Source organism: Erinaceus europaeus, chromosome 13, assembly GCF_950295315.1.
Source record: "Erinaceus europaeus chromosome 13, mEriEur2.1, whole genome shotgun sequence".
Classification (NCBI taxonomy): domain Eukaryota; kingdom Metazoa; phylum Chordata; class Mammalia; order Eulipotyphla; family Erinaceidae; genus Erinaceus; species Erinaceus europaeus.
In genome coordinates, this window is record NC_080174.1 from 72,500,075 (window position 1) to 72,527,878 (window position 27,804).

The 27,804-nt window shown below is 40.4% G+C and overlaps 1 protein-coding gene across 5 annotated transcripts; it reads right to left on the bottom strand.

The window, feature by feature from the left end:
• Positions 1-275: 275 nt before the first annotated feature.
• Positions 276-27,761, bottom strand: IFT25 (intraflagellar transport 25). Of its 5 annotated transcripts, none has more exons than XM_060206228.1 (6): positions 27,611-27,761; positions 17,695-17,807; positions 11,861-11,901; positions 9,479-9,547; positions 4,094-4,137; positions 276-487 (listed from the first exon to the last, which is right to left on the bottom strand). In XM_060206228.1, exons 2-6 carry the CDS (start codon positions 17,790-17,792, stop codon positions 374-376), a joined length of 366 nt encoding a protein of 121 aa, XP_060062211.1. In that variant the 5' UTR covers positions 17,793-17,807; positions 27,611-27,761; the 3' UTR covers positions 276-373. The 5 variants fall into 5 exon arrangements, with proteins under 5 accessions (XP_060062211.1, XP_007534267.1, XP_060062210.1 ...); XM_007534205.3 differs by having other exon boundaries at positions 11,861-11,967; positions 27,611-27,748; XM_060206227.1 differs by having other exon boundaries at positions 11,861-11,967; positions 27,526-27,638.
• Between the last annotated feature and the right edge of the window lie 43 nt (positions 27,762-27,804).

The window sequence follows — 27,804 nt, forward strand, 5'->3', positions numbered from 1 at the left end:
CCAGACTCACACAGCTTACTGTCTATACTGTTCACTTAGCCGTATGTATCACTCAACACATAAATCAAAATTAATGCACTTTGATTTGAAGGGCTCTATATGAGGTGCTGTGAAAACATGGTGTATTACAAGTATTTATGGGTCAAACTCCCTTGATTCAACTATATGATGAAGCAAGAGCTTTCTGGTATTTTCATGGAGGCCATCCCAGCTCACTGAGGAAAACAAATTCCTTTGTATCTTACTGAAGAGTAAATAAATGAAAACGGAGACGATTGCTACAAATTCCTTTAATAAAGTCTATTGCTGGAAATTTAATGTTTAAATAACTATTCTGTTAAAAACATCAGCAAAAGATATTTTGTTATAGTACCTAAGAAAAATTTGAGACTGCTATTCCTTCTGCAGAAACACTATGCACAGATGCAAAATGATCAAAGGCTGACAAGATAATGAATCTCAAATAAGTGGCCTGGCCATCACGTGCCTGCAGGGGGAGAAAAATCGATATGAATCCTTTTAGCAATTCTAGTGAACTGTTAAGCAATTAGCAGGAGAAAGGGTTTGATGCAAGAGTAACATTATACACATTTAGCAATATATAAAAGTACTCAGATGACAAGTCAGTCTTGGTTTGACAGAAAATATCAGGTAAAGCTAAAAATTGCAACTGTACATTCTGATCAGTTTCAAAGTATATTTCAAGAGTATTTACTTACTTATTTATTTAATAGTAGGTTACAGGATTGTAAGATTATAGTGTGTAGTTAGCTCCACACCACACCCACCACCAAGGTTTCATGTCCCCACCCTTCCACCTCCCAGAGATAACCACCAAAGTTCTCACAAGTCTTAGAAACAGTTTGCTTGCTTTTGTTTTTACTTTTTCCATGTTCAGGTGGATCAGATCTCTTTCTAGAATATATTTCCTATTAAGATGTTTTCTTTGTTCAGTAGTGACCTCAGCACACAGTAGTCTGAAACATTACTATACTATTACATTTATATAATTTATTTAGAAGTCATTTGGGAATATAGCTCAGAAGCTACAAATATCAATATGTGAACCCAATAATGCTTCTCCTTGAAATTTAATCTTAGAAAATACTTTAAAGGGCTGACTGAGACAGCATAATGGTTATGCAAAAAGACTTTTATGCCTGAGGTATCAAAGTCCCAGGTTCAACTACCACCATAAACCAGAGCTGAGCAGTACTCTAGTAAGAAAAAAAAAAGAGAGAGAGAGAAATAAATTATTTCAAAGATGAAGTTTGTAGTAGTGGGAACATGTACAAGATATCCTCTGTCATATTAATTACAGTGATAGAGGGAAGGAAATTTAGTTAACACTTGCCTTTTGCATATATCTAATTTAAAAATTATATTTAATTTTCCCTTTTGTTGCTCTTGATTTTTTTTTTATTGTTGTTGTAGTTATTCTTGTTGTTACTGATGTTGTCGTTGTTAGGTAAGACAGAGAGAAATGGAGAGAGGAGGGGAAGACAGAGAGGGGGAGAGAAAGACAGACACCTGCAGACCTTCTTCACTGCCTGTGAAGTGACTTCCCTGCAGGTGGGGAGCCGGAGGCTCAAACCAGGATCCTTATGCCGGCCCTTGTGCTTTGTGCCACGTGTGTTTAACCTGCTGCGCCACCGCCTGACTCCATGCATATATCTAATTTTAACAAAATTACAAAGCTAGCGATATTAGAGAGATAAGGAAAACATTTATCAGAAGTTGAGAAAGAAGAACAGAAGGGAAAACGCAAAGCAGAATTTGACTGAGTTTGGAGTACTGCACCAAAGTAAAAACTCTGGGTGGAGGGTGAGGGTAGATTTTTCAGCTCCACTATAGAGGGGGTGGCGGTACGGACAAAAAGACCTTTGGTGGTGGGAATGGTGTTGATATACACTCCTGTTAATCTACAGTCTTATAAGTCACTATTTAATCAATATGAGAGGGAAACACAGATTGAATGTCTTGAGCTTTTTGATGCACAGACCACAGTTCTGAGTATCTATTCCTTCAATCTAAGCACTTAAGGTTACAAATTGATAACCTGGTTGAATTTTAACAGTGGGCTTAAATTGTTAATATATTTCTAATAATGATTTTTTAAAAAAATATATGGAATCACCTATAATCTTAGAGCAGGGAGACCAGAAGCAACCGGTCTTGCCAATATATAAGATACAGTTATTTGTAAATAGCATTAATTGACATAAATCATGGTGCGGTCTTGTAAGGTACGGCAGATCCTGACTTTGTGGTTTTCAAAGTAAACGAAGTTGTCAATAACTTGGTTATAATAATATCTATTCCTTCTTAAACTCTAAGGCAGCAGGAACCTTCCCCATTCTCTATAAAACCCATTACTTTCTCCCAGTCCTGGAACCTCTGGGGCGTGGCTCCTTTTCCTTCATGCTTCTCTTGATCCTAAGCATTTGATACTGAATCTGCTGATCTCAACCAAATCAGTGCACCCGGTGCCACCTCTACATGTTTCTCTTTGGATGGTGTCCAGAGATGCCAGGCATGGAATGTCAACCCTTCAGCTCCATTACTCCGCCACCAAGGTGCAGATGCTACCGTGATGCCAACTGACTTCCCTGGGCAGATGACCTCACTCATGTGTACTGGAACCCCAAATCCCCAGAGCCCTGTCCCACTAGAAGATAGAAACAGGCTGGGGGTAGGAATCGACCTGCCAATACCCATATCCACTGGAGAAGCAATTACAGAAGCCAGACCTCCCACCTTCTGCACCCCATAATGATCCTGGGTCGATGCTCCCAGAGGGATAAAGAATAGGAAAGCTTCCAATGGAGAGGATGATATGCGGAACTCAGGTGGTGGGAATTGTGTAGAATTGTACCCCTCTTATCCTATGGTCTTGTCAATCATTATTAAATCAATAAATTAAAGAACTTAAAAAGATCACTATATTACTATTAGAAGCTGTAAAGGTGCTATGTATATAGTTGACAATGGACAAGAAAACAAGTATGATTAAAGTTGCTGTGGCGGAACACCAAGTGACGGATGATTTCCAGCCTCTCAACCCTCATTATTATTTTCTAAATGGCCTGTAGTGCTACAACCCTCTCTGACCTATAGTGAGTTCTGAAACAAGATATTTAGCATCGGCTTACAGGTCATAGCCCATTAGTAAAAAATGGAGAAAAAAAACAAGATAAAAGTCAGCCTAATTAATCATTTATTTTCCTGACCCAACAGACCTTCCGAGTCAGTGGGTAAGATTGGGTGGCAGAGAAGAAAACTGATAGCATTCAAAAGTCTCTTGTAGAAACTTTGGTTAAAACACTCATTTCACGGCAACTCCCAGAAAGTTGTGAAGGAAACACTGAACAAATTATTACTTTGACCTTCAGTTTAGAGAAATCTTAATCAAGAAAAACTAATACCCCCCTCCCAAATACACACAGCTAGTTGTTTTGCTTTGTTTTTGTATTTGTCTAAAACCAGGGCCACTGAAGCTGAAAACTAACAGGAGCAGAGTAAGTCCTGATGAGGCAGCAGCTTCCTCACCAACAGGCATTCATTCCACTTGACAGACAAAGCCAACAGAAAATGCTGATTCTCTTTCCACCTCATCTCTCTTTGGCTTATTTGCTGCTGATCCTATGCTCCAGTTCCCCTTATCTGAAATCTCCCTTGTCTTTTCATGCTTAAATGAACACTTCATTTTGGCATTGGTTGTTTTTTTTTTTTTTTCATTTCTAATCTAAAAGCCTTGCTGAATCAAATGAAAGAAAGCAAAATAAATAAGAACTTCAAAAGAAATGAATGAGCAGTGTGTGTGTGTGTGTGTGTGTGTGTCTGTCCCAGATAACTAAATTCTTCTTTATCTCTGTTGTCATTCTGTCTATAGGAAATAACAGCTTTTAAGAGCCTAATTTATAAATGATACATTTAGGTTATAATACTGAAATTATCTTTAATAGTTAATTAGGTACAAAATCTATAGCATCAGGAAAGTCTTTGATAACTTAGGATGATGGTAGGTTTATAACTTAAACATGTTGTGATGGCTGAAAAATAATGTTTATCTCTATAAAGTATATTTACTTACTATAATTTCTTCATTTTGAAGTTGCCCTTCTGTGTGTGTTAGATCTAAAATACAAGTTTAACAGAAATGAGTTAAGGTTCAAAATACATAGGAATAACTGCTGAAATGTAAGCGCAGCAAAGCACGCAATCTGGTAAACTACTGATGGGTAAGATAGATTTAGATCTAAAATAATTATAGCTGGCTGTTGGGGTGGGGAACCAGGGAGAGAGCATAAAGGTTGTACCAAAGGCTTTCATGCTTGAAGCTTTGAAGTGCCAGGTTCAATCCCCAGCACCACAATAAGCCAGAGCTGAGCTCTGGTCTCTTTCTCTATTTTATCCTTTTCTTTGTATCTCTCTCATTAAAAATAAATAAATAAATTATTGGGGGGGAGGGCACAGAACTTTGGTGGTGGGCATGGTGTAGGACTCTATTCCTTTCTGAAATCTTACAATCTTATAAACCGTTATATGAAAGGCAAAATATTTGTATCCTAAAAAAAAAAAAAAAAAAACCTCTAGTGAATATAAATAAAAAGGAACTACAAATGCAATTTATAGTAAATGAAGATAAAGTAAGAAAAAAAAATTTTTTGAGCTGAAACACTGCTCAGTTCTGGCTTATCATGGTATTTAGGACTGAATTTGGGAATTCATTGCTTCAGGCATGAAAATCTTTTTGCACAACCATTATGCTATCTCCCCAGCCCTATAGTAAGGCACTAATAAGAGGTCATTCTTCTAAGGCTCAAGTTACTATTAATAATTGGAGGTCTGAAAGGAATCATTTCTGAGTCCAAGAGTAATGACCAGAGAGTTCTGTTTCTCACAGTAAATATTCACTATAATAGTGAATTACTATATTAGTATTAGTATTATATACTATAATACTGAATTACATTGTCCAATGGACTTTTTTTCTGGCATCTAATATCAGAAACCTTTAAATATATATATATAGTATTTGGACAGGTTTACTTATTTGGTGATGATTTAATCACATCACGCATTTGGAAACATAATCTATTTAAGTCATGTACTAATAACTACTGGCATTTAGAAATTAATATTTATTTATTTATTGTCACCAGGGATATACTGGGACTTGGGTGCCTACACCATGAATTCACCATTCCTAGTGACTTTGACCTTTTTTTTTTTTTTTAATAGAATGGAAAGAAATTGAGAGGGGTGGGGAGATAGAGAAGGAGAAAGACAGAGAAACACCTGCATACTTGTTTCACTGCTCAAGAAGTTTCCTCCCTGCAGGTTAGGGGTGGGGTTCAAACCTGGGTCCTTGTGCATTGTAATATGTGTGCTTAACCAGGTGTGTCACTGCCTAGACCTCTAGAAACTAATTTCTTTTTTTTAATATTTATTTATTTTTTTGTTGACCTTGTTGTTTTATTGTTGTCACCATTGTTGGGTAGGAGAGAGAGAAATGGAGAGAGGAGGGGAAGACAGAGAGGGGGAGAGAAAGATAGACACCTGCAGACCTGCTTCACTGCCTGTGAAGCGACTGCCCTGCAGGTGGGGAGACAGGGGCTGGAACTGAGATCCGGTCCTTATGCTTTGTGCTACCTGCGCTTAACCCGCTGCACTACTGCCTGATTCCCTAGAAACTAATTTCATTTGAATCAAAATAATTTTTTCTCCTATATTCCCAATAGATGGGGAATTAGAGCTAAAGATTTTAATTCTCTAAGGACTTGGAAACTCAGAAAAATTAAATAACATTAGCAGTTATGCAACTAGTTTATAAAGAAGCAATTTTATATACAAATTTATATTTTTCTAGACCCCAGATGTGTTTCAAGAATACCTAGCTCTACAACAACAATAATAGCTACAACAAGTGTGACAAAAGGGAAAATAAATAAATATAAAAAAATTATAAAAAGAATACCTAGATCTGACCTGCCAACACCCATGTCCAGCAGAGAAACAATTACAGAAGCTAGACCTTCTACCTTCTGCGCCCCATAAACAATTTTGGTTCATGCTCCCAGAGGTTAAATGTTAGCAAAAGATGACCAGAGGGCTCTGAATTCCAATTCCATCAGGACCCGGAGAGAGAAGTGGGGGGGAGGAAGGACACTTAGAAGTAGTAGGTGTGACTTAGAAAGGAAGAGAAGGCAGGACCACCAGGGGAAAAAATGGGCAAATACACAAAATACAAATAGATAGTTATAAAAATAATAGTCAACCCATATCTGTGATCTTGGGATAACTAATACAGTTTTCAGTGGGGGAAAAGGGGACAGAACTCTGGTGGCGGGAAAGGTGTGGAGTTATACTCCTGCATATGGAACAGGATAGATAGCCCAGAACTAAATCTAAACACATGGATACACATTATAAATGATAAAGGGGCCAAAACTGTCCAATGGGGGAAAGTCTCTTTAACAGATGGTGTTGGATGAATTGGACAACTACATGCAGAAAAATCAAACTAGATCACCACCTAACACCATGTACCACAACTAATTCAAAATGGATATTAAACCTGCAACTATAAAATACATAGAACACACTGGTGAAACATTTCAGGACCTTAACATTAAAGATGTATTTGGAGACCCCCCCCCATGGGCAAGGGAAACAAAACCAAAAATGAATAAATGGGACTATATTAAATTAAAATTTTTTTATACATCAAAAGAAAACTCCATAAGGATAAACAGGAAACCCAGAAAATGGGAAAAGATATTTGCACACAATGTTTTAGATAAGCAGTTAATATTAACATCTATAAAGAAATAATACAGCTCAACAAAAATAAAATCCAATTAAAAAGTAGGCAGTCCATATCAAATAATATTGCATCTGCTGATCACAACCTAACCAATACAACGATTGCCACCTCAACATGCTTCACTTCAGACTGTGTCCAGAGACTTCACGTGTGGAATGACAACCCTTCAGCTTCATTACTTGGGTGAGACCTTTCCTTTTATCTCTGGTGGTTCACTTTCTAACAAAGTCCCAAAACCTAAATATACACCAGTTTCTGTGAGAGAGAGCATATGTTCACATGTATGCGTAAACTACTACAAAATATATACCTGAAAGCAGAAGTACACTAGAGTTTGCAGTGAGTACCCCCCCCTAACACTTCCTCTCCACTATTCCAAGCTTTGGGTCCATGATTGCTCAACAATTTGTTTGGCTTTGTAGGTTAACTCTCTTTTCAGTCACCAGGTTCCAGATGTCATCAGGATGCCGGCCAGGCTTCCCTGGACTGAAGACCCCACCAGTGTGTCCTGGAGCTCCACTTCACCAGAGACCCACCCTACTAGGGAAAGAGAGAGGCAGACTGGGAGTATGGACCGACCAGTCAACGCCCATGTTCAGCGGGGAAGCAATTACAGAAGCCAGACCTTCTACCTTCTGCAACCCACAATGACCCTGGGTCCATGCTCCCAGAGGGCTAGAGAATGGGAAAGCTATCAGGGGAGGGGGGGGGATATGGAGAATGGGTGGTGGGAATTGTATGGAATTGTACCCCTCCTACCCCATGGTTTTGTTAATTAATACTTTCTTAAATAAAAAAAAAAGAAAAATTCATGTTAAGTGAAATAAGTCAGAAACAGAGGATGAATATGGGGTGATCTCACTCTCAGGCAGAAGTTGAAAAACAAGATCAGAAGAGAAAACACAAGTAGAATCTGAATGGGAATTGGCATATTGCACCAAAGTAAAAGACTCTGGGGTGGGTGGAAGGGAGACTACAGGTCCAAAAAGAATGAGAGGACCTAGTGGGGGTGTATTGTTATATGGAAAACTGGAAATGTTATGCATGTACAAACTATTGTATTTACTGTGGAATGTAAAACATTAATCCCCAATAAAGAAATTAAAAAAAAAAAGTAGGCAGAAGATATGAATAGATGGTTCTCTAAAGAAGAGATACAATGGCCCCAGACCTATGCAGAAATGCTCCAGTTCACTCACCATCAGAGAAATGCAAATTAAAAAGCACACTGAGATTCCACTTCACACCTGTGAGAATGGGCTCCATTAAAAAAAGGGGGGGGAGTTGGGTGGTAGCGCAGCAGGTTAAGCGAATGTGGCACAAAGCACAAGGACAGGCTCAAGGATCCCGGTTCGAGCCCCCGGCTCCCCACCTGCAGGGGAGTCAATTCACAGGCGGTGAAGCAGGTCTGCAGGTGTCTATCTTTCTCTTCCTCTCTGTCTTCTCTCTCCATTTCTCTCTCCATTTCTCTTTGTCCTATCCAACAACGATGACATCAATAACAACAATAATTACAACAATAAAACAACAAGGGCAACAAAAGGGAATAAATAAATAAATATTAAAAAAAAAAAAAACAGGAGAAGTAAGTGTTGGAGAGGATGTGGAGGGGTTGAATAGTGGCACATTTGGTTGAGTGCTCATGTTACAATGCTGGGTTTGAGTCCCCAGTTGCCAACTGCAGGTGGAAAGCTTTGCGAGTGGTGAAGCAGTGCTGCAGGTTCTCTCTGTATCTCTTCCTCTTTATCTCCCCCTACCCTCTCAATTTCTGACTATCTTTATCCAATAAATAAATGAAGATAATTTAAAATATTTAAGAAGAGAGAGAGAGAGAGAAGATAAGGAGAGAGAGAGAAACTGCTACACTTTTGTGGAACTGTAAACTGGTACCACCACTCTGGAAAACAGTATGGAGAATACTTAAACAAATACAAATGGAAATACACTATGACCCAGCATATGCCCAAAAGGCATATACCCAAAAGATGTAACAACAGTAATTCGAAGGCATACACACATCTCATGTTTATAAGAGGCTTTATTCACAATAGCAAAACATGGAAACAACCAAAATGCCTTTGGACAGATGACTGGATAAAAAAGTTACGGGACAAGGGCCAGGTGGTGGTGCAGCTGGCTGAAGGCACGTGTTACAAAAAAGTTACGGGACATATACTCAATCGACCATTATTATGTAGCAATAAAAAGGGATGATATTGTAGCCTTTAGGATAAAGTGGATGAAATTGGAGAAGATTATGCTCAGTAAAGCAAGTAAGGAGGTAAAGGACAACTATAAATGGAATTCATATACGGAACATAAACAACTGAACATAAAAATGTCAGCCAATTTTCAGGATTGTGGGAGAACTATAGTGGTTATCTATGGGTGTGGGGATGGAGACACAGACCTTTGGTGACAGGAGGGGTGAAATAAATAAAAATTAAAAAAATACAACAACAACAAAAAGAATTATACCCCTGTTATACTTTTGTAAATTAGTATTAAATCATTAATAAAAAAGAATTAAAAAAAGTAATCTAGGCCATTTTTCCCACCAAAAATACAGTCCAATTATAAATAATAGACTGAAAAGGCAATTCTCTGCTCCCTAATACTCAGAACAATGCTGGTGAAACAAGCACATACCTCTTTCAATCCACTGCTCAAAATCAGTTGGCTCTTTAGATGTGCTTTTTTCAATCCTCAAGGTCCGTACTGGCATTGAAAATAGACAGCATAAATCACATGTTAGCTATCTACATAATTCTAACTTACTGTTGTTCTTATATTCCTTTCCCCCTGTCTGAAACTGTCAAAATCTGATGGAACTGCACAGCATGGAGTGGAAGGAGTGGGGTGGTGTCAGCAACTCAGCATCATTGTTCTCTCAAGTGTCCCTATGGTAATATGCAGGCTTGTGTGACTGTGACCTTACAAACATTTTAAGTATACAACTCAGAGCTAGGAGAATTTGATACCACCCAGATTTTTAAAATACATATATACTGTTAGTGATACTATTAGTGATAATTAGTCATAGACTTTATGGAGAAATTACTATGTTTGAGTCAGGCATGTTTAATCATTCACACCTAACTATCTGGGTTGTTGGCAAAGTCATGACACATTTAAAAAAATATTTATTTATTCAACAAGGGAAACAAAAGGGAATAAATAAATAAAATAAATATTAAAATATATATATATATATATTTATGTATTTATTTATTTTTTTTACCAGAGCACTGCTCAGCTCTGGCTTATGGTGGTATGGGGGGGACTGAACCTGGAACTTTGGATCCTCCAGCACAAGAGTCTCTTTACATAACCGTTATGCTATCTACCCCTACCCATGATGCCTTTTTGCATAGAAAACCAGAGTATGTCATGACTTTTCTGACAACCCAATGTACAATCATAGGAGAAAGGAACTTTTAATCCACTTTACTGATGAAGAAGGATGTTTTAAAATGTCATCCCGGGGGCCAGGAAGTGGTGCACCCAGTTGAGTGTGCACATCATCATCCATAAGGACCAAGGTTCGAGTCCCCACTTTCCTTCTGCAGGAAGGAAGCTTCAGGAGCAGTGAAGAAGGCCTGCAGGTGTCTTTCTCTCTCCCTCTCTCTTACCCTTCTCCTCTCAATTTCTCTCTGTTCTATCAAATAGAATAGAAAGAAGAAAAAAAAAGTCACTCGACTCAGAGAAGTTAGACAAAGTGTTCAGTGACAGAGGGTCTGTAAGTGCCAGACTGACATTGCAATATTAAGTCTGTCTGATTCCAGAGCCTCTACTACTAATGATGGAAGAGAGTCCTGTTGGGAGTGGTTACCTCCCTCCTTTCTTTCCTTCCTTCCTTCCTTTCATTTTAAACATGTTTTTTTTATTTTGAAGAGGGAAATTGAGAGGAAAGGGAAAGATAGAGAAGGAGAGAGACAGCTGCAGCACTGCTTCACCACTTGTAAAGCTTTCCCCTTGCAGGTGGGGACCAGGGGCTTGAACTCGGGTCCTTGTGCATGGTAATGTGTATGCTCAACTAGGTGTACTGCCACTAGGCCCTGGGAGTGGTCATCTTGCTGCACTGGTTTTTCTCTAGTGTCCCTAAGCCAAGCTCACTCTTGCCTGTCTCTGTTCTGTGTCTTGTGGGGGCGGGGGAGACTCCTGGTGGGTTACACCACCTGAACGCACTTCTCCACTGACTGCTAATTGGATTTGGCAAATGGGAGGCGCTGGGAGGAAACTGGAGGGCAGTTGGGAAATGAGCAGACTATATTTCTCTCCACTCCCTTGCTGCTTTGGAACCATGTCTTAGACAGTAATTCTGTCACTTCATGATTACAGTTCTTGCCAGCCAGGCCCTTACTCACAGGCTCCAGTTCTCAAGGGCCCTGGAGGTGGTAATGGCTTCCTGTTGTGGCCAGTTTCTGGGTGTCCCATCATTCCTTAACTGAGACCATAATTTTGTAAGTAATTGCATCAATCACATCTCTTCATTCAAACCATCTGGGATGTATTCTGTTTCCTGCCATGACTTTATCTGATATTTTATCACTTCAATAAACATACGGATTACAGTGATGTTCCAGTGAGAGTCTCCTCCTAAATCCCTCTGAAAATGCCATTATTAATAGTTGAACTGATACCATCCAATACAAATAATCCAAGTTATCAGATTTTCAGAAAGAATTTGACAGAGAACCCCAGGCCAAATGAATCTGGAATAAAGATGTCAAAGAAACTAACATTTTGGCAAGCTGGTTTCTTAGAGTCCTTTGCCAAAGACTTTCACATAGTAAACTGCATGGAAATTATGATGTTCCTTGGGAAGGTTTCAAATGTGCAATTTCAGAGGCTAATTGTGCTCAAGGCAGTTAACCCACACTTCCCAACCTCCCATCCCAGCAATAAAACTCCGTTCCATGATGTAAAAACAAAAAACAAAAAAAAAACTTGTGTTCGGCCAAAAGTTTATATATATTCCTTCTGCCCATGGAAAATTACGAGAGGAAAATGAATGTCTGGTTTGCTTACCAAAGTAACTTTGGATTACAAGTTTTTCAATCCTGACATGTCTGTGAAAACAAATAATGAACTCTTGAGGGAACATTCCTGTGGTGGTCCAAAATGTTTCTGGATTCCTATAGTTGATTTTAAAGAACAAGAGGGAAGAGTAACCAAATAATCATAGCATTCTAGTGACTGAGAATTAAAGTAATAACAATAATAAAATAAAATAAGCAACCCTTCGATTTTGGCAGCTCTTTCCGAACTGTTCACTCTGCCTCTAGTTCCTCCCAACTTTTCTTCTTTCCCATGAACAGAGATATATCAATATATATTTTCCTTTTTTGTTTTCTTAAACAATAGAAACATAGCCAACCTCTGTGGAGAACAGTCTGGAGAACTCTCAGAAGGCTAGAAATGGACCTACCCTATGACCCTGCAATTCCCCTCCTGGGGATATATCCTAAGGAATCCAACACACCCATCCAAAAAGATCTGTGTACACATACGTTCTTGGCAGCACAATTTTTAATAGCCAAAACCTGGAAGCAACACAGGTGTCCAACAACAGATGAGTGGCTGAGCAAGTTGTGGTATATATACACAATGGAATACTACTCAGCTGTGAAAAATGGTGACTTCACCGTTTTCAGCCGATCTTGGATGGACCTTGAAAAATTCATGTGAAGTGAAATAAGTCAGAAACAGAAGGATGAATATGGGATGATCTCACTCTCAGGCCGAAGTTGAAAAACAAGATCAGAAAAGATCCTGAAGTGGGACAAGTAGAACCTGAAATGGAATTGGCATATTGCACCAAAGTAAAAGACTCTGGGGTGGGTGGGTGGGGAGAATACAGGTCCAAGAAGGATTCAGAGGACCTAGAAGGGGTTGTATTGTTATATGGGAAACTGGGGAATGTTATGCATGTACAAACTATTGTATTTATTGTTGAATGTAAAACATTAATTCCCCAATAAAGAAATAAAAAAAATAAAAATAAACAATAGAAACATAGAATCGGTGTTGCTTTTGTCTAAAAGCCTTCAGTGGCCCCTTATTGCCTACACATCGAATCTTCTTAGTATTGTATTTTATGATCCTGTACAATCTGGTTCCATCATTAAAGTATATCGTCTCCCATTACAGTGTCATCTGCCATTACTGTAATCACACTGGGCCAATTAAAATCCTACAAACACATCAACCAGTATAATGTGCCTGCGCTTTAGCAGATGAGATTCTCCAGACCTAGAGAAGCCCTTTCTTTCTTTGCATAAGCTGGTTCACTTTTTAGTCCCATCTCTTGAACTCCATCAAAATAACAATCACTTCCTCTCACTCATTTGTGCTTACTCTCAGTCAGCATCCATTTTCACACTGGCATTGATTGCTTGTACTTTTTTTTTTTTTGCCTCTAGGGTTATTGCTGGGTACCTGCACTATGAATCCACTGCTCCTGGAGGCCTTTTTTTTTTCTCCTTTGTTGCCCTTGTTGTTTATCATTGCTGTTGCTATTGCCGTCATTGTTGGATAGGAAAGAGAGAAATTGAGAGAGGAGGGGAAGACAGAGGGGGAGAGAAAGACAGACACCTGTAGACCTGCTTCACCGATTGTGAAACGATCCCCCCTCACCTCTACAGGTGGGGAACCAGGGCGATAATTACACTGGTCCTTACACTTTGCACCATATGCACTTAACACACTGCCACTGCGCTACTGCCTGGCCCCTACTTGTGCTTTTTTTTTTTTTTCCCCTTGCAATATACCTAAAATAAGACTTCCTAGCTTTTTCCAAAATGGAGACACCAAATCTCATCAGCTATATTCTTACTTTTAGGTTCCTGATTATTAATAACAATTTGTTGTTCTTTATATCTTAATGCTTTTTCAGATACCAGGTTGCAGATGCTACCATGACACCAACCTGACTTCCCCAGGCAAATGACCTCACCAATGTACCCTGGAACCCCATCACTCTGAAGCCCCACAGGCTGGGAGTATGGATTGACCTGCTAAAGCTCATGTCCAGTAGAGAAACAATTATAAGCCAGATCTTCTATAATGGGTGAATATTTCCAGAGGGATAAAGAATAGGGAATCTTCCAATGGAGGGGAGGGGACCCGGAACTCTGGTGTTAGGAATAGTGTGGAATCATACTTCTCTTATCCTACAATCTTGTCGACCATTATTAAATCAATAAAAAAATAAAAGGAAGAAAGAAAGGAAAGAAAGAGAGAAAGATAGAAAACAAATGAAGAATTGGCTGCCAGGAATGGTGGATTCATCATGTAGGCACTGAGCCCCAGCAATAACCCTAGTGGCAAGACAAGAAGAATGTTGGTTCTGATTCTGAGCAACTAATTTTACTGTTGATCATCATTTTCCTTATCTTTACAATAAGGAAAGCTCACTGTGAGGTTCAAATAATGTTGACATCTATGAAATGTATAAAGATGTAAGTAAATGTACAGTAATATGCATGCATATAAACATATATGCATATTGCATATATTCTCAGCCACTTGCCAATATCAGTTCATTAATAGTTGATGTATTATTTGATAGTCTAATTTAACAAACAATTTTTTTTTAACATTGTAAGATGGACAAGTCTTTGGCTTTGAGAGAGGAGGCAAATATTCAAAACTAAATACTCTTATGGTCTGGGAGGTGGTGCAGTGGATAAAGCACGGGACTCTCAAACATGAAGTCTCAAGTTCAATCCTTGGCAGCACATGTGCCAGACTGGTGCTTTGGTTCTCTTTCTCTCATGAATAAATACAATCTTAAAAAAATATATATATGGGCGCCAGGCAATAGTGCACTGGATTAAGAGCACATAGTACAAAGTCCAAGAACCAGCACAAGGATCCCAATTCGAGTCCCTGGCTCTCCACCTGCAGGGGAGGTCACTTCATAAGCAGTGAAGCAGGTCTTCAGGTGTCCATCTTTCTCTCCCCCTTTCTGCCTTCCCCTCGTTTCTCAATTTCTCTCTGCCTTATCCAACAGCAGCAGCAGCAGCAGCAGCAGCAGCAGCAGCAACATTAGCAACAACAATGGAAAAAAAATGGCCACTAGGAGCAGTGGATTTGTAGTGCGGGCACTGAGCCCCAGCAATAACTCTGGAGGCAAAAATAAATAAATAAATAAATAAATAAGACATACTACTGGTTTAATAGGAAGTAGAGTAGATGTTACTCATGCATCAAGCTCCCAGTTTGATACCCTATGCCCTGGTGTCTTTCTCTCTTTCATAAAGTAGGTAAATAGATCTTTTAAAAAATTTTTTATTTGTTTATTTTCCCTTTTGTTGCCCTTGTTATCTTTTTATTGTTGTTGTAGTTATTGATGTTGTTGTTACTGATGTCATCGTTGTTAGGACAGAGAGAAATGGAGAGAGGAGGGGAAGACAAAGAGGGGAAGAGAAAGACACCTGCAGACCTGCTTCACCGCCTGTGAAGCGACTCCCCTGCAGGTGGGGAGCTGGGGGCTCGAATCGGGATCCTTACGCTGGTCCTTGGGCTTTGCACCACATGCGCTTAACCCACTGTGCTACCGCCTGACTCCCAAACAGATCTTTTTTAAAAGTTTTTTTTTTACTTGTTTTATAAGACAGAACCACAGCACTGCTCTCACATATATGGTACAGGACCTCGTGCATACAAGTCCTATACTCTACCACTGACAAAATAAATCTTTTAAAAATTAATAATACAATAAAGGGGAAAAAAGGTAAAAGAGGCAAACAGCAAACTCTATAGGAGTCTACCACAAAGGAAAACTAAGGGCTCAGAGAAGAGATAGTCACTAGGTTTAGGTAGAGGCTGAGTTGGTAGAATTTTATCCAGATACATGGATATCATAACAGAACACAAAGAACCACATAATTTATGTTACAACAGTTGCCGTCGTCATACCAAGATTAGTACTTGACCTCTTTAGATCTATCTTTTTTTTTTAACCGTGTGCGCCACCGCCTAGACCCCAAGATGACTTTCTTTCTTTCTTTCTTTTCTTTCTTTACTGGGGAATTAATGCTTTACATTCAAAAGTAAATACAATAGTTTGTACATGCATAACATTTTTCAGTTTTCCATATAACAATACAACCCCCCCCCCCCAGGTCCTCTGTCATCCTTTTTGGACCTGTATCCCCTGCCCCACACACTAGATCTCTTAATACAAATATAAAATGAAAAGCTCAGCTAAGATGAACTTGTATGTCTTCCCACCTCCAAAATTATATGATTCTGAGTCAATCACTGGCCAATGTACCAGTAGCAAGAAAGAGGATTAGAGAGGACAATAAAAATATCTAGAACTATTTTTAAAAGGAGTTCTTGGTAGTGGCTATGCTCAATGAAATGAAGAGATGAAAGACAACTACCAGACGGTTTCACTCAAATGTAGGATCTAGAGACTTGATTCAAAACCAAAGCAAAACAGTCTGCCTCTAAGACTTTGCAAGAACTATGGTGGTTGGGGCCTGGGCGGTAGCGCAGCAAGTTAAGCGCACATATGCGAAGCGCAAGGACCAGCATAAGGATCCCCGGCTCCCCACCTGCAGGAGGGTCCCTTCACAGGCGGTGAAGCAGGTCTGCAGGTGTCTATCTTTCTCTCCCCCTCTGTCTTCCCCTCCTCTCTCGACTTCTCTCTGTCCTATCCAATAACGACAACAGAAATAACAACAATAAAAAAACAACAAGGACAAGAAGGAGAACAACAACAATAACTATGGTGGTCATCTTTAGGAGGTGGGAGAGAGGGTGGGTATACAGAATTTTGGTGATGAGTGCAGTGTTGAACTATTCCCTGTAGCCTTATAATTTTGTAATTCACTATTCATTACAAACAAAAATGGAAAAAATAAAAATAAAAGGGCGCTCTTCCATTAACTACTACTTCTTGAAATTTAAAGGTCCAAAAGTGAGATTTTCCATTTCCAAGAAAAAGCTCTAGCGCCTGAAGAGTGCAAACTGTAGTGACATCAAGAAACTGAGAACCACATAATACAAATGGATAGAGAAGGGAAGCTTTCCGTCCAGCAAATCTGTTACTTAAACCTGGAAGGAGATAGGCAGTAGATTGAAAATGACAATGTTTCCATTTCTATTAACTGGGGGAAAAAAAAAAAAAAAACCTTGGAAGGAAACCATAACCAGATGCTACAATGTAAAATTCTGTAAAACAAGGTAGCTGATTGAAAATATGACTTGTTAAACCATTTAACAAAAAGCTATTTTTAGGACTGTGAAGACAGCATATGGCTATTTTGCAAAAATACTTTCATGTCTGAGGCTCTGAGCGCCCAGATTCAATCCCTACTAGCACTACCATATGTCAGAACTGAGCAGTGCTCAGGAAAAACAAAACAAAACAATTAAGTTGTATAGGGTCTGGGCAGTAATGCACCTGATAGAGGGCATGTCACCCATAAGCAAGGACCTGGGTTCAAGTCCCTGGTGTTCATGAATGGTGGAGCAAAGCTGCAGGTGTTTCTCTTCTTCTCTGTCTCTCTGTACCTTTCTATCTCTGTCTCTTACCTCAATAAAAAAAAAAAAAAAAGGAAAATGGCCATCTAGGCACCAAGCCTCAGCAATAATCCTGGTGGAGAAAAAAGTTATTTGTATAAAAAGATCATCTTAAAAAGGGAACATAAGTCTATATATACTCTGAATTAGCTTCAAAATGGCACCAAACTTACATATTGCCAGAAAATCTTGTTTATCAGACATTTATTACCTATATGCAGCAGTTGTAAAATACAAGACCCCAGAACTCAAGAGAATTTTTTTCATGCAAGGGATTTACTGACTTATGATTAAAAATTCAAGAGAAAAAGGATAATAATTCTTACCCATCGATAATATTTTCAGGTGGGTGTTTCTCATCACTTGATGTAGCCAAAATCACTTCAGCCCCTTCAGAGTTCAAACAAAGATCAAATTTTCTCATCTTCAAGTGTTTAACCTGCAAATAAAATAATAACATGCCAATAACAAAAGCTATTTCTTTGTAGTCTGAACTTTATCTGAGAAAGAGAGGAGAAAAAGTCTGTTGCCTGGCACACAGCTTAACAACCAAGCAAGACTTGTTGGCAGGACTCTAAGAGTTTATTTACATAAGTTAACTTCTGACCTCTCCCAGGATGATCTATAAGGTATAATTATTTCTCTTTTCCACTTTACAAAACAAGTCTGGGACTGCTCTGCCATCTTTTTTCTTCAAAAATTAAAAGCCCTCAGCAATCAGAGGGAAACAGGTAGCAAAGTGACATGAGTTAGTGGGTAAATCCTTAAGAAATACTTATCATTGTTATATATCTGAAATTTTAAAAGTCTGGAGCAGGGAGTCGGACAGTAGCACAGTGGATTAAGCGCACATGGCGCAAAGCACAAGGACCGGCATGAGGATCCTGGTTCGAGCCCCCGGCTCCCCACCTGCAGGGGAGTCGCTTCACAGGCAGTGAAACAGGTATATAGGTGTCTATCTTTCTCTCCTCCTCTGTCTTCCCCTCCTCTCTCCATTTCTCTCTATCATATGCAACAATGACAACATCAATAACTACAACAACAATGAAAAACAATAAGGGCAACAAAAGGGAAAATAAATATAATAAATAAAAAAATTTTTAAAAAGAAGGAAGCTTAAAAAAAAAGTCTGGAGCATAAAAATATGCTTTAGGGACTGGCAAGCCAGCTCACCTGATTAGTTTGCCTACTCTGTCATGCGGACAACCAAGGTTCAAGCTAGACATTATTGTGCTAGACCCACAGCTTTGGTGCTATGGCATCTTTCCCTCTGTCTTTCTATCTGAAAAAGTCAGCTTGGAGTAGTAAAGCCCCAATGACTAAAAAAGGAAAGAAAAAGAAAGATATTAACGAGAAAGAGAGAGAGGGAAAGAGAATCAGAGGATCATTCTGGCATCGAGGCTGCTAGGAATTGAACTCAGGATCTCATGCTTGAGGGTCCAGAACTTTATCAGTGCATCACCTCTTGGGGCACGGAAAAAAATTTTAAAAGATGTTTCATCATAATCTAATTACTCAAATACTAAGTAAAGTAGTAAACAACGTATTTTACATTTTAAAAGATATTTTACATTTTAAAAAGATATTTTGTGGTGGCACACCTGGTTAAGCGCTCACGTTACAGTGCACAAGAACCCAGGTTCAAGTCCCTGGTCCCCACCTGCAGGGGGGAAGCTTCACGAGTGGTGGAGCAGGGTTGCAAGTGTCTCTCTACCTCTCTCTCTCCCCTCTCAATTTATCTCTGTCTCTCTCCAATAATAAATAAATAAAATTATAAAAAAAGATATTTATTGCTGGGGAGATAGTACAGTTGTAGCTATACTGTCTGAACAGCTTCACTGCATCAATTTTTCATTTTTGAGAACTCGAGAGAGGAGAGAGGCACGGAGACACCTTGGCATCACTCCACCATCCACGGTGCTCCCTCCTGGTGCTGGGGCTCAAACCAGGGCTTCAGGCACTACAAGGCATGTACTCTATGAGGGAGCTATCTCCCAGTCCCTGGATTTGCTAACAATTCATTTCTTTGCCAAAGCTACTAAAATTATTTCTTGAGGAGTAAGTTGCCTTTCCCTGGCCCCATTTCTTTTCTTTGCCCAGAAGTAACAACTATTCTGAAGTAGATGATGTTTTTTGATTATTTCTTATACTTTTAGCCCCCAGACACACACTGTTCTTTTAAAAGTCAGATTGTTTCACAATATATATCCAATCTTTTTTTTTTTTTTTTCTTTTTCATTCAATATTATATTTTCAAGATTTTCTCACACGGATACATCTAAGTATATTTTATTAATTTTAACTGCTATTATTTCTCCACCCCTTTAGTGATGGACATTTATATCTGTTTCCAATTTTTTCCTCTTATAAACACATTTGCAACACACATATTTGTGGGTGAATCCTTATAAACGTGAAAAAAATCTTTATGAAATAAGCTTTATATATAGAAGTAAAATTGAAAAAATTAGAATAAGTATATCTCTAAGAAATTAATAAATTTGGTTTTTCTTTGTAACAATTTGTATTTTCACAGTCTGGGAGTTGGCATAGTGGGTAAAGTGTTGGATTTTTTTTCTTTTTTTTAACCAGAACACTGCTAAGCTCTGGCTTCTGGTAGAGCAGGGGACTGAACCTTGGACTTTGGAACCTCAGGCATGAGAGTCTCTTTGCATAGGCATTATGCTATCTACTCTCCCAAGGGTTGAACTCTTAAGCATGAGGCCCCAGATTTCAATCCCCACCAGCACATGTAGCAGAGTGATGTCTTGTTTTCTTTCTCTCTCTCCTCTCTCATTAATAAAATCTTTTAAAAAAAAAAAAAACCTTATATTTTTATCATCATTTGTTTTTTTCATATTATCACCAATTTGGTATTGCTAGACATTTGACATTTGATGTGGAATGGTATCTCAAGACAGCCATATATATACTTTTTTCTTTTTGCCAGAGCATTGCTCAGCTCTGGCTTATGGTAGTGCCAGTGATTGAACCTGGGACCTGGAAGTCTCAAGCACGAGAGTCAGTTTTCATAACCATTATGATATCTCCCCTGCCCTGCCATTCATATTTCTATGATTATTAGTGGAGCTAACTATAATTTCATATAACTATAGGCTGAGCAGACGTTTTCTGCTATTTGCTGTCTAATCTTTTATCCATATTCTTTTTCTTTTCTTTTTTTTTCCTCCCTCCCTCCCAGGAAGGCCTTGCTGCTTCAGATAGACTGTTTCTCCTTTAAGTTTCAGACATAGAGGAATAGATAGAAAAGGGGCAACCACATAATTGCTCCACCGGGGAGTCGGGTGGTAGCGCAGCTGGTTGAGTGCAAAGCGTTAATGGGCAGGCATAAGTTATGATCCTGGTTCGAGCCCCCGGTTCCCTACCTTCAGGGGAGTCGCTTCACAGGCAGTGAAGCAGGTCTGCAGGTGTCTATCTTTCTCTTCCCCTCTCTGTCTTCCCCCCCTTTCTCCATTTCTGTCTGTCCTATCCAACAATGACAGTATCAATAACAACAACAACTACAATAAAACAACAAGGGCAACAAAAGGGAATAAATAAAATAAATACTAAAAAAAAAGAACTGCTCCACCATTCATGAAGCTTGAACAGTGCTGTGCATAGTGCTCCCGTCCAGTGCTGGAAGCTTGACCAGTCCTCAAACATGACAAAGTGTGCGTGCATTCTACCACGTGAATTCTCTCCCAGCCTTATCTTTGTCCATTTTCTACTGGGTTGTCTTTCTTCTTTTTTATTTTTGGTCTTTTTTTTAATTTGTAGGTGTTTTAAAAATAAAGTGTCTTGGAAGCCAGGCGGTAGGCAGTGCATTGGGCTAAGCTCACATCGTAGGAAGCGCAAGGACCACTGTAAGGATACCAGCTTGAGCCCCCTCCCCACCTGCAGGGGAGTCATTTCACAAGCAGTGGAACAGGTCTGCAGGTATCTGTCTTTCTCTCCCCGTGTCTTCCCCTCCTCTTTCAGTTTCTCTCTGTTCTATCCAATAACAACAGCAGCAGCAACAATAACAGTAACAACAGAAAAAAAATATATGGCCTCTAGGAGCAGTGGATTCGTAGATTAAGACACTAAGCCCCAGCAATAACCCTGGAGGCAAAAAAAAAAAAAAAATCCTGAGTGCTGGGCAGTGGCATGTTAGCATGCTCAAGGACTCGGGTCCACACTATGGGTCCCCACATGCAGTGGGGGAGGCTTCGTGATTGGTGAGGCAATGTTCCAGGTGCCTCTCTTTCTCTCTCTCTACTTCTCTATTTTCTCACCCCCTCCCGATTTCTCCCTGTCCTATTAAATAAAAGGCTGCCAGGAGCAGTGGATGCATTGTACAGGAACTGAGCTCCAGTGATAATCCTGGTGAAATAAATAAATAAATACAAACATTCTGGGTCCTGGGAGGTGGTGCAGTGAGTAGTGTGCTTGATTCTGATCCCCAAGAACCCCATGTGCCAGAGTGATTTTCTGGTTCCATCTTTCTGAACCTCTCCACCCCTGCTCTCCCCTCTCTATATATGTAACATCAATCAATGACATATTCAAAAAATAAAGCACAAAAAATATTCTAAAATGCTCTGAATACAAAACCTTTGTAGCGTGTGCTGTAAACATCTTCTTGCATTATGTGGCTTGATTTTTCTTGGTAACTTTGTTTATGGGTTGGTTTGCTGCTTTGTATAATAGTTTCCTCCCTTTATGATTTACAAGTTTTATAACTTAGGAATTATAACTTTCCTCCCTATTATGAATTATAACTTACATACAGAAGAAAAAAAAACAACCCATAACATATTACTCAAGCTTTCACAAAGTAAGCACACTTTTTTGTTACACCCAAGTTAAGGACCAACCAAGTAATTATCATCCAGGTGAAGACACAGAACCTTATTAGCACCTGAGAAAACCTCCTTCCTCACCCTATTAATGATTACACCTCCCTCTTTACCAAATGTAATGATGGTCCTTATTTCTAACACTAAACATCTGCCCATGATTTTATATGTAAGGAGTCAGACATTTAATACTTATTTGCATCTGGCAACTACTAATTATTATAGGTGTTTTGAGAGTTACCCACATTGAAGCACAACGAAGTAAAACTTCAACCCAGCTCCCACCCACCTAAACTTCCAAGAACAAAGAAATCAGTTACTCTGTAGAGCTTCCCAGGAAAGTGGGTGTGAACTGACCAGCAGAGAAACATTTCTGGTGATGCTGAGAAGATAGTTTAGCGGTGGAGGACTGGACTTGCATGCATGCCTTAAAGTCCTAGATTTGACCCCATGCACTGTCAGATATGCTAGATGAAAGACCCTCTGGTCAGTCTGTCTATATCCCTCTCATAAAAATAAATCAGTAGAGGCAGGGTGGTAGTGTAACAGGTTGAGTGTACATGATACAATGCGTGCCCCGGCCCAGGTTCAAGCCTCCAGTCCCCACTCACAGGGTAGAAGCTTCAAGAGTGGTGAAACAGTACTGCAGGTGTATTTCTCTGCTCCTCTCTATTCTCCCCTCCCCTTTTGATTTCTGTTTCTAGCTAATAAATAAAAGAAATATTTTTTAATTAGTAAAAGTGCTTAAAAACAGGCTATCCTATATGGTCACAATTAACCAGACTGTACCTTCTGAAAGGTACTTCTGTGAAATTGTTTCATTGAATATAAGGTAATATAGTATTGAGGATGTTAAGAATAAATACTATTAAAATAAACATTAACAAAGCATAGAGCAAGAGTTCCAGGAAGAAGGACAGCAGAGAAGAAAAGCTAGAATATAAAAATATTTGATTAATTAAAAAAATTGATTAATCTGGGAGTCGGGCTGTAGCGCAGCGGGTTATGCACAGGTGGCACAAAGCACAAGGACCGGCATAAGGATCCCGGTTCGAACCCCGGCTCCCCACCTGCAGGGGAGTCGCTTCACAGGCGGTGAAGCAGGTCTGCAGGTGTCTATCTTTCTCTCCTCCTCTTTGTCTTCCCCTCCTCTCTCCATTTCTCTCTGTCCTATCCAACAATGACGACAACAATAATAACTACAACAATAAAACAACAAGGGCAACAAAAGGGAATAAATAAATAAAATAAATATTTTTTAAAAATTTCTAAAAGAAGCAAAAAAAAAGTAGGGCAAATTCTTCAGAATGTGTTTGCTTCTATTCTTTATATCTCAATTATCCAAGTTTTAAATTTATATTTTTTCAGTTTTACTACCATTACATGAAAACTTCTTGAAATGTTGACTCCAACTCAATTTCATTAATAGATCAATATCAATTTCATCAATAGATCAATAAAAATGGCCTCCAGGAGCAGTGGATTTGTCCCAGCAATAACCAAAAAAAAAAAATCTTGTTCTTTACCATACAGTATTTTTTAATACTTTACCTTAAATTAAATGTGTAATTACTAAAGGTTTTGTTGACATTGTTCATCAAGTTACTGAAATCCCCTATTCTTAGTTTGCTAGGGTCTTTCCGCTTTAAGCCTGAATGAGCTTTACATTTGACTAAATGCTCTTCTAATATTACTAAGATGGGATCATAGGGATTGATTTTCTCTCAGGTTACTAATGTGATAGAAAATTGTTTAATGTTACAGCGTCTCCAGTTACCACCATAAACTATCTACATAGCCAAGCTTTATTATTTTTATCCATAGTTGGAATCAGTTTGGTTATACTGTCTCTAGAAAAATTTTTAAGAAGCCAAGTAGTGGCGTACATGGTTAAATATACATGTTACAATGTGCAAGGACCTGGGTTTGAGCCCCTGGTCCCCATCTGCAGGCAGAAAGCTTTGTGAGTGGTGAAGCAAGGGTACAGGTGTCTCTCTGTCTCTCTTCCCCTCTATTTTCTCCTTCCCTCTCTATTTTTGACTGTCTCTATCCAATAAATAAAGATAATTAATAAAATCTTTTAAAAAAGGAGTTTTTCTAAGTGAGATTGACCCATAATTTTTCTTTGTTATTCAGCCCATATCTTGTTTTAAAATTAATAAAAAAAGAAATTATGGCTGTACTCCCAACATAAGAAAGTTAGTACCCAGGGACTAGTGCAGTGTCATTACAGTAAACACTAATGCGAGAGGTTCCAAGTTTAAGGGCGCATGGCATTGCATCAGATAAAAAATTAAAAACCAGGTGAGGGACGGCACTGAGCTAGTAGTAAAAGATAATTATAATCTATGACAAAGATGGCAACTGAAAGTTAGCTTTTGTCTTTAAACTCCAGAGTTAAGGAAAATGGGCAGCCGTGCAACCAGTGGTTTAGGTAGGGTCGTTTAAGTAGGGCACTGTAAGGCCACACGTATTCAGTGGTGAAGAGATGTGCATACTCTTCTATTAACTATGTTATGTGAAGGAGATTGAAAGAGTAAGAACTAGATCATTTCCTTTTTTCTTTTTCTTTTTAAAGGATTTTTAAAAAATATTTATTTATTCCCTTTTGTTGCCCTTGCTGTTTTATTGTTGTAGTTATTAACATCATTGTTGTTGGATAGGTCAGAGAGAAATGGAGAGAGGAGGGGAAGACAGAGAGGGGTAGAGAAAGATAAGACACCTGCAGACATCCAGAAAAAAGAAAGAAAATGAGTGAAAGAAAAAAGAAAAGAAAGAAAGAAAAATGGAAAAGAAAAAAAGGAGAGAAAGACACCTGCAGACAGAAAGATAGACACCTGCAGACATCGTTGTTGTTGGATAGGGCAGAGAGAAATGGAGAGAGGAGGGAAAGACAGAGAGGGGGAGAGAAAGACAGACACCTGCAGACCTGCTTCACCGCCTGTGAAGCGACTCCCCTGCAGGTGGGGAGCTGGGGGCTCCAACCCGGCTCCTTACACAGTCCTTGCGTTTTGCACCAGCTGCGCTTAACTTGCTGTGCTACAGCCCAACTCCCGAACTAGATCATTTTCCCAGCACTACCATGAGCCAGAGCTGAGCAGTGCTCTGGGGAGGAAGAAAAAAAAAAAAGGAAGAAATAAATTAGAGAGAAATACAGCTACAATTTCTTTCTTTCTTTTTTTTTTTTTAACTAGAGCACTACTCTGATCTGGCTTATGGTGGTGCAGGGGATTGAACCTGGGATTTAGGAGCCTCAGGCATGAGAGTCTCTTTGCATAACCATAGTGTTATCTACCCTTGCCCACAACTACAATTTTTAATACCACATGTGTGCACAAATGGAATAACGATCGGAAATTTTCTTTTATAACTCTTGAAGGGAGAGTTGAACTCTATTACGTGAAAAACAGGAAGACATGGTGGATGTAAATGAATGACTCAGCAGCACAGCACTGGACCCTCATGCCTGAGGCTTTTGGTTTGAATCCTGATACCTCATGTGCTGGGGTGGTACTTTGGTTTCTCTTGAATATGAAACTTTCAAATGTGATTCTACCACTTCCGGGCCAAATTTTTCACTCTTTATTATTTCAGAGCACCACAGCACTGCTCCACCATCTGTGGAGGTTTGCCTGATGCTCCCACAGAGAGTCAAGGCTCAAAGCCAAAGCGTCTCCTCCTATGCCCACCAATATCTCTCCTACTTCCTGTGTCGGGAGCAATTACTTAAAAGAAGAAATGGCAGGGACTGGCTCTAAGGTTCTTTTGTTGTTTAACAGAAGCAAAGCAAGCCCAAAGATACTCATGCAGCAAACCCGAATACATGTTGTTTCTGCAACTCCCATGTGCAGATTTGGGATACATCTTAATTCCTTTGGGATGTTATGCTCTGAATAAAATGTTTCCCTTCAGAACCTCAGTTTATCAAAGAAGCCAATCTGTGCATTTTTTTAAGGACCTCTGACCGTAAACTCCCCGTAAGTCTTGTCCTGTTCAATTAACCCAGGGTCACATAAAACAGCCTTTCACCTCCAGGCCCTATGAGGTTCTTCTTTCTGGAAAAACTCCCCCTGGTTGTTTCCATTTCACCTTCTCTCTGGTCAGCCCTTGGGCCGGAGCTTTTTCTTCCTTTTTTTAATAAAATGGAATTATTGACAAGACTATAGCATAAGAGGGGTACATTTCCACACAGTGCTTACCCCCAGAGCTCCATATCCCATCCCCTCCCTAGATAGCTTCCCTATTCTTTATTCCTCCGGGAGTATGGACCCAGGGTCATTATGGGGTGCAGAAGGTGGCCTGAACGTTTAGGACTGGATTCCTCAAACCTTTCCTGCAAACACCAGCCACTGGGGACCCCTGTGTAACTTAGAAACCGGCCAGCCTTCTGTCTCCCTGGGAACACAGTTTGGCATCTCTGGAAAAGCAAACACCCCTGGCTCCACCTTCTCTCCTCCATTTCAAAGCCTTCTCAGTCCCAGGCCATGCAAAGAGCAGAGGACCTATCCTAAGCACTAGTACTTCTGCAGGCCCTCCCTCAAAATACGTCAAAACGAGCCTGCATCCTGCATTCGATGTAATTTACGGGTCAGGGGAGGCAGCAGAATGTTTATGCAAATAACTTCCATGCCTGAGGTTTCAAGAACCCAAGTTCAATCCCCCGCACCGCCAGAACTGATCAGGGCTCTCGTCTCTCTTTCATTAAATGTTTTTTAAAAATGTAATTTACAACTAGACAAGTTACATGACGGTGAATAGGTTAATTAAACCAGATCGATCTCGCTTTGCAGTTGTTCTTCTGGGGGGCAGAAAAGTTGGTGGGTTAGCAAGTGTGTCTCTAGGGCTCAGGGGAGGGTGAGACCAGAGTCAGCCGCGCCCGCCCGGGCCCCCAGCCTCCCCTCTCCCCTCGCTCCCCTCCGGCGCCAGCATCCTCCTCCCCTCCGCCCGCCAGGCCCGCCCCGCCCCGCCCCGCCCGCTCGCCTGGGCCTCCCGTTATCTCCGGGCGCGCGGACAATCCGGGCTCGAGATCCCTAGGCCCGCCCAGCACACAGCGCCCAGCCCCGCCCCACTCTGGAGATCCCGGGCGCGCGCGCACAACTCGCACTCCGACACCCCGCCCGCAGGCCCCGCCCTTCCCCGCCCGCAGGCCGAGTTCCGGGCACGCGTACGTCGCCACTCCAAGAAGGACGCCCCGCCCCCCTCCGCGCGGCGTGTCCCGGCCCTCGGCCCCTCCCCTCTCTTGGCACACGGTTCCCGGGCACGCGCATATCGTAACTCCACTACCCGTAGGTCCCGCCCCTAGCCCCACCCCCGTACCCTCCTTTACTTCGCCGGTGGAGCTCCGTGGCCCCGCCCAAAGGCCTTTTCCCTCTCGGCAAGTGCCTGGGCGCGCGCAGCCTACCTTCTACCGCTCAACCCGCTTCCCTAGGGGCCTGACCGACTCGAGATCCGCTCTCGCGCGAGCACGCATGCGCAGCCCCGACGTCGAGGGGGGCTCGAGCCCGGGGCGCTCAGGTCACCGGCCCCGAACCCGCCCCCGCCTCCAGGCCGGGCCCCGCCCCTCATGCCGGGTCCGCGCACGCGCGTCCCCCCACC